This window comes from Gekko japonicus, unplaced genomic scaffold, assembly GCF_001447785.1.
Source record: "Gekko japonicus isolate JY-2015 unplaced genomic scaffold, Gekko_japonicus_V1.1 scaffold6374, whole genome shotgun sequence".
Lineage (NCBI taxonomy): Eukaryota > Metazoa > Chordata > Lepidosauria > Squamata > Gekkonidae > Gekko > Gekko japonicus.
Genome location: NW_015173322.1, coordinates 9,397 through 17,280, shown reverse-complemented (window position 1 = coordinate 17,280; position 7,884 = coordinate 9,397). Strand labels below are relative to the sequence as shown.

The window sequence follows — 7,884 nt, the reverse complement described above, 5'->3', positions numbered from 1 at the left end:
CCTAAAGAATGAACAGTGCAATCTCAAGCACAGTTAAAGGTAAAGATTCCCTTGCTCGAAAGCCAGTCGAGTCCGACTCTAGGGTTGCGGTGCTCATCTCCGTTTCAAAGCTGAAGAGCCAGCGCTGTCCAAAGACGTTTCCATGGTCATGTGACCGGCATGACTAAGCACCAAGGCGCACGGAACGCTGTTACCTTCCCACCGAAGTGGTAACTATTTATCTACTTGCAATTTCTTGCTTTCGAACTGCTAGGTTGTAGAACAAGCACAGTCACACCCTTCTAAATTCACTGAAGTCAGTGGGTATAGAAGAATGTAACTCTGCTTAGGACTCCATTGTTAATTAGGGCCAAAATGCCTATTATTCAGGAGGTCCATGATCACATCTCCTAACTTCTTTATTCCAATACCAGGGATATTTTTGGAGCATGGCAGGAGGAAGGAAATTCTTAACTGTCCCTCATGCCAGTTTTCTGATCAAAACTGTACCACCTGTAGGTTGTTTGCCACATGGGGTGAAAAAAAATGGATGGTGGTAATGCTTAGCAGAAGGCACACAACCCTTCTCCTCCATAATAGGGCATGAGGCTTACAGGAAGTGAAAGAGAAGGACTTCTGACAGAAAGGAGGAGGACCATAATATGGACATTTATTACAGCTACACCAATCACTACTGGGGTTCCTAAGAGAGTGAACAATGCAAGCTCATGTACTGTTTCCTCAGAAAACAATGGAATGTCTAATCAGAATAATTGATCCAGAATCCTTTGAAGCAGTACATATAACAATTCTGGCATTGTTAAAACAGTGGATTACTCCACATTGTAATGTACATCTACGATTGTATTTTAATCCTAAAAATGTCCCCCACCCAGAAAACACACAGACACAAGTGACACATCTTGAGGTCCAGTTGAAATACTTACATAATAAAATACATGATTCCAGATTCGAATATGGGAAGTAGAATTAAACATTTGCAAAAGTGCATTGCTGATGATGTTGACAAGCACTGGAAAGCAGTTGTTTACTTCCATATGACACATAAGAGTGAACCTGTATTTCTGAAGGAAAGAGACATTGGGTAAGGAAAATAGAAATTCACCACTCATATTTTAGTGATGAAGAATCCATGAACACGTGAACTTCTGTAATTTGCCTTGAGTCTCAGTGAGAAAGGCAGGATGTAAATGAAGTAAATAGATTTATACAATCCTCCTGACACAGATTTAGACACACAGATTTAGGCATAGATGCAAATCGTCATGAGACTCAAGCTATGTGTTCCTTTTGCCTGGCTCTTAAATGGCTGCCTTTATCTAAATGTCAGCTAATAAGAATTTGAAAAGCATATTAGAGAACAGCTGTGGAACAGCGGTAATTAGTCATAAAATATACTTGCTTTAAAGTTCAAAGCATTAGGAATCAAATTCTATTATTGTGTTGTTAAAACACCAATGTGTATAAAAACCACATTAAAAATAACCAGCTCTTTAAATTACTGTGCCGTTTGAAAAGGAAGGATATATGGAAAGGCATTTCAAGCATCCATCCCACAACTGAGCATCTCAAGGAAGCCATATAATTAGGGATAGCCAAATAACCCCCACCCCCCAGCTTCAATCACCCTTGGGCTGCCAAATGTGAGCATCACTTGTGAATGCTTAAAAAATAATTTTTCTTTGAGAAGTCTACTTTGGCCTGCTTTTTCTATTAATATGCATTCTCATAATATTATGTACCTGAGGAGCTAAGAAGAGAAGATAGTGCATTGATAAAGAAACATGGTGCATTTCAGAAGTCTTTTCCCCCTTCAACTGGTGAGACTAATGATTTTATATTGATTTTAACTTCAGAGTAATAATTTCAGAGCACACTGGGCTATTGCAAACCAGGAATAGTCTTATTGTAAGTCTATTATGTTCAAACTTCTGTGACATCCCTGGGGCTTTTTTTCTGGGGAATGCGCTGGAACAGAGTTCTGGAACCTCTTCAACAAAATTCTTTTTAAAATGTTTAAAAGTTCATGAGTTTTCAGTATACAGATTGAAAAATTCATTTCCCTCTTGAGAATTCCAGCACCAACCCCCCCCCCCAAAAAAAGCCCTGGACATCACAACTTATAATAAGAAGCCTTTCTGTTTACTTCCAGTTTGGTGTAGTGGTTAAGTGCATGGACTCTAATCTAGGAGAACTGGGTTTGATTCCCCACTCCTCCACTTGCAGCTGCTGGATGACCTTGGGCAAGCCATAGTTCTGTCAGAGCTATTCTCTTAAGGACTGTTCTCTCAGAGCTCTCTCAGCCCCACCTGAGAGGGGAAGGGGAAGGAGTTTGTAAGCCACTCTGAGACTCTGAGTGAAGGGCGGGGTATAAATTCAATCTCTTCTTCTTCTTCCACAAGAAATAGATGAACATTAAATTTACCTCCTTTTCCTGGGCCACTTTAATAGCGCCATTGTGTACTAGCTGGTCACTGACACTACTAACAGTGGCTGTTTCTGCAAAGATATTCTGACTCTTCACAGCACCGATAAAATTGTCAATACTTGCACCTGATAAGAAAGTAAAGCTGATTGGTCACTTGACTAGAGGATGAGGGTGAAACATTCAGTTGCCAGCTAAACAGAGAAGTAATGAAAAGAAGCATAAAACAGAACTAAAATAATCAATGTGCATCATTTTACATTTATTGCATATCATTTTGTTTAGCTAAAATGGACTACATTATTAATTGACGTGTCAGTTTATAACACACCTAGCATTGATAGCAAGCTTGGATTTTAAAAAGTCCTGTCCCTTTAATAGATCGTTATGGATTATTATTTAACAGGTGAAGCTATTTTTTGTGTGGACAGCTTTCTGGACTCCAAGAAAACCTTAAGCTCTTGGTCACAGAAAGGTTCCTGTACACCAATGAATGAGTCATGCAGAGAGTTGGAGATGCTTTTAGTTGTACTGAAATCCCCCTGAGTAGAAAGGAACAAAGCTTCTGGCAGAAACAAAGGACAGAACATTAAAGAACTGGAACAAGGAAAATCTTTTCATTCCCATTTAACACATATGACACTTTCCAGTGGATTACCCCCTTGGGGCACAGTTTGGATTTCCATAGCTAACATTGCTTATCACAGAGTACACCTTGCCAGAAAAGAACAAGAACTCTATGGGAGAAGATATTCACAGACAACATAGCCCACAGGACTAAGATAACAAAAGGTAGAAAACAGAGCTCCAGACAGTAAGGGCTAAGAGAGAAAAATAATTAAACAATAGACAATATCAGGATACAGGATACAGGAGTTGGGTTAAGGGTGTGGTTAAGGACACGTAAGTGGGGATAAATTGTCTATAATAATAGGTGAATCCTAAGAGTCTCTGAACGTCCTTCCAATTCTGGGGTACCTGCCATTGTACAATAGCCTCGACTTTTTTCAGGTCCATGAGAAGACATTGAGGGGATTCTGCTAATGAGCTATTATGCTAATAGGTTATTAGGTATGCTAATGAGATCCTGCAGCTCTTTTTCTACTAAATGACCCCTGCACGCTGCCTACTGGAAGGCACAGAAGGCTGGAAAAAAAACCAAGACCCAAATGGAAACTCTGATGGCCTTTGCAGTTAGAATAAAGCTGGGGCGGGGGAGGGGGTGTATCTAAACCACACATTGCATCTTGTTTGAGACTAAATGTCTAAGAAAGCGTGATCCCTTCAGTTCCTCATGGCATAGCTCTGAGAGGCTGAAAAGCCTCCTAGTTTCTTGCGTGATGATTGGGCTTTTCCTGCACACAAAGGTGTCAGGTTATTGATGACACACAGAAAGAGCCGGAGACCAATGCACTTTTACGAGCTGGAGGGCGAAAGACTCCTGATCTCCCCCGCACTTTCGAGCAGCCACCATCGGGGCCAGACAGTGGTGTTAGGGACTTGCTCGCTCCTTGCCAAGTGCTGTTAAATGGGGGCGGAGAAAGACAGCATCTCCCTCAGTAACAGGACAGGACACACACAGAGACATGCCCTTCTTACTGGCTCTTGCTTGCTTCCCCGCACACGCACCCACCAATGGGAAACTGAGGCAACACATCCACGTGTATTCAAACCAGGCAGAGAGAGAGAGAGACATACAGAGGAACAGAGACACACACACACAGAGGAACATAGAGAGAGAGAAACAGAAAGGGACAGAGAGAGACTGGGTGTTCTCCGATGCCTCGAAAGCAGTCACCACCAGCTCACCGGCCTCACCAGAGCCCCAGAATGGCCACGGCCAGCTTGGGTGCTTTCTGAAGCCCCCCCACTGCCACTGCCCAAAACACAGTCCCTGCCAGCCTGCTGGCCTCTCTGCCACCCCCTGCCCTGAAAGCAGTCGGCTCTGGCCTCATTAGAGCACCAGGCTTGCCACAGCCAGCCTGGGTGCTTTCTGAATCCCCCTGCCAGCCCAAAAGCAGTCCCCACCAACCCGCTGGCCTCTCTGCCCCCCCACACCACCCCGAAAGCAGTCCCTGCCACCCAGCCCAGAGCAACCTGGAGCTTCCTTTGGCTCCAGAAGAAAGAGGCAGCCCAACTGAGGGCAGCTGAGGGCGTGGCTTAGCTTCCAGGAAGCAGGCCCTGGCAGTCCTCCAAACCACTGCTCAGAAAGTGGGGGCCCCCCCTGTTTTCAAAGTGACAGAGTGTTTTCTCTATGACTGAGCTGCTTTTTCCTTCCCTCATTTACCTGAACATCCTCCACCTACTTTCCCCTGCCATGGACCCCATTCCTGAATCAGGTGTATCCCTGAATCTCTACAGAAATGATGTTTCAATAGTCTCTCCTTCCCACCTTATGTTTAAATTATTGTTTTCTGTACTTTTAGGTATTTATTTTAGTTTTGGTTTTAGTCATTTTACAGTGTGTTTTCGTAATGCTTTGTTTTAACGGTTAGCCACCATTGTGGCCCTGATTGGGCAGAAAGGTGAGGAACAAAGTTTGTAAATAAATTAATTAGCAATATTCTACTTTGTATCCTTACCTGTATCATTAAGAATCAGAAGCCCAGAGAGTCCTGTATCAAACTTAGTTTCTGGCTCAAAATAAAGGCTAGAACTCAATTCTATATTATGTACGTCCTTCCACAAAGCAAATGTGATGAGTTGTATGAAAGAAGGAATGAGTACAATTCCAAAGAGGAGAAACCTGAAATGAAGAAGTGATGCAAATTAAGCACAGGAGAGAAGTGGCACCAGGGCCAAGTGCCTTACTGCACTAATAAACTGAAGCATCATGACACTAATCATGCTCCAGATAGAACAGCTACTACAACAATTAAATATCTTCTGGGGGACTAACTACATGTTACACATGAAAACGTGCCACTATATTCCAGTGCTGTTTTTTCCTAACAAACCAAAGCAGCTGCAAGAGAGTGCAAAGCAAGCTGTTTTTCTTCTTGCGGGGTTCCCAGTATATCTCTGTTCTGAAACATGTGCTTGGAAGATGAGGAGAGGACGATTTTAAGCAGAAGAAATGTATTGTGCCAATAAATTCAGGAGGGTAGCCATGTTGGTCTGCTAGGGTTGCCAAATGGCGCTGGGGGGCGAGGAATCCCCCGCTTTGATGGCCCGATTTTCAACGTGACAAAAATCGGGCCCGGGGGAAACCCCACCCCTGCGTGTGCGTCACCCGGAAGTGACGTCGCACGCTGGGGGCGGGGCCACGGTCATTTGAGGGGAAAACAAAGAGTTTTCCCCTCAATGGCAGTGGCCCCGCCCCCAGCGTACAATGTCACTTCCGGGTGACGCGCACGCGGCACGCGCGCGCACACACCGCAGACGCCGAAAAATATTTGGCAACCCTATGGTCTGCAGTAGAAGAGCTAGATCTGAATCTGGTAACACCTTAGGGACCAACAAGATTTTCAGGGTAGAAGCTTTCCAAGTGTCAAAGCTCCCTTTGCCAGATACAACAAGAAGGGATAAAGTTAACCATCCTTTCCCATAACCTGTCTACTTGCATGTTCGTCTCTTCCACTCCATCTTTGCCCCTTTAAAAAACAGCACTGAGCCTTTTTTACATGTTCTAATGTTTAATTATTGCATTAGAAGTCCTTCCTTAAATTTTTAAAAGCCAAGTCAAGAAGGAAGCACATTTTGTTTTAGTAGGACCTATTTTCATTACCATGCTCAGCAGTCAAGCAGCTCTGTGCCTTTTGTGGCCTCAAGTGCAGAAACAGCATGAAGCCAGTACCATAAATAGAACCAAAATGTCAGCTTATGGCATATTGTATCAGAAAGCTGAAAAGAGCAGTCTTGCAGCAGTGTGCAGACAGCTGATCTACACAGGTTCTGCAGAAGGCATCTATCATGTTTATTTAGCAAAATTTTATGCCACCTCTCCAGGAATCTGCCCAAGATGGCAGCATTAAAATCCCAGCCTAACATAAAAACATAGATGACTGAAAGCTCAAAATAACAGCTTCCAGATTAAAAGATTGTTTAGAGAGCAGTATCTTAGATAAAACCCTGAATAAACAGAAATGTTTTGCCTGGAGCCTAAAAGAAAGCAATGTATGTGCCAGTAGACCCTGAAGTGGCATGGCATTCTACAATCAAGGTGGCACTAGTGAAAAAGCCCCGTCTCTGGTTGCCACCCACCCTAGCTCTGAAGGCAGGGAACAGAGGGCAGAGCTTGAGAGGCAGACCTTAACTAGTGGGTTGGACAATATGGGAGGAGGTGATCCTTCAAGTACCCTACCCTCATGGTATTTGGGGCTTTAAAGGTAAAAACCAGAAGTCTGAATTGTGCCTGGAAACAAACCAGAAGTCAGTGCAGATCTTTCTGCACTGGGGTGTTACAATCCCTGTTTCACTCCCCTAGCAATAGCCTGGCTGCTGCATTTGTCCTTCAGGCACCAATAATACAGACCATCACTGTCCCAGACATTAGTTTCCATCTATACATTGTGGCTAATAGCCACTGATGGACCTCTGCTTATCCAATCCCCTCTTGAAGCTGTCTATGCTCACAGCCACCACTACTTCCTATGACAGTGAATTCCATGAATTAATTACTCTTTGGGTGAAGAAGTACTTTCTTTTATCTATTCTAAGCCTGCTGCTCATCAATTTCATTGCATGCCCATGAGTTCTTATATTGTGAGAAAGGGAGAAAAGTACTTCTTTCTCTGCCTTCTCTATCCCATGCATAATTTTGTAAACCTCTATCATGTCACCCCTCAGTTGTCATTTCTCCAAGCTAAAGCACCCTAACCTCTTTTAACCTTTCTCCATAGGGAAGGAGTTCCATTCCCTTAATCATTTTAATTGCCCTTTTCTGCACTTTTTCCTATACTATAATATATTTTTAAGGTGTAGTCACCAGAACTGTACACAATATTCTAAATTAGGCCACACCATAGATTTATACAGGGATATTATTATACTGGCTGATTTGTTTTCAGTCTCCTTCCTAATAATCCCCGGCAGAGCATTTACCTTTTTTATTGGAGTTGCACACTGAGTCATCATTTTCAGGGAGTTATCTACCACAACAAGATCTCTCTCCTGGTCAGTTACCTCCAGTTTGGACCCCATCACCATCTCTCCCTTATTATAAAAGAGTTTTGGGTGCCAGAATTCTAAAGTTCACCCCTTTAGTGTATGGAAGATTAAATTGTCAGTCAGAAGACGCTGGCTGAGTTGACTGGCTGCTTCGTGCAGTCCCGCCCAGTGTTTCAAGGTCTTTTGCATATGGAAGCTGATTGGACTTCACTACATTCCACACCTCAAACTCCCCCCCCCCCGCAAGTCAGTTGGAATGTCAGTTGCATATGGAACCTTCAAGGTCTTTTGCATATGGAAGCTGATTGGACTTCACTACATTCCACACCTCAAACTCCCCCCCCCCCTTT

The 7,884-nt window shown here is 43.4% G+C and overlaps 1 protein-coding gene across 1 annotated transcript in view; it reads right to left on the bottom strand.

Moving 5' to 3' along the window:
• The window catches only part of LOC107120212 (ATP-binding cassette sub-family A member 9-like), a 29,111-nt gene that overhangs the window by 12,347 nt on the left and 8,880 nt on the right, over positions 1-7,884 (bottom strand). Inside the window, exons 4-6 of the mRNA XM_015422857.1 lie at positions 5,008-5,171; positions 2,426-2,553; positions 927-1,064 (exon numbers count right to left, since the gene is read on the bottom strand). Of these exons, the coding sequence (XP_015278343.1) occupies positions 927-1,064; positions 2,426-2,553; positions 5,008-5,171 (430 nt within the window). The remainder of the gene's footprint in view (positions 1-926; positions 1,065-2,425; positions 2,554-5,007; positions 5,172-7,884) is intronic.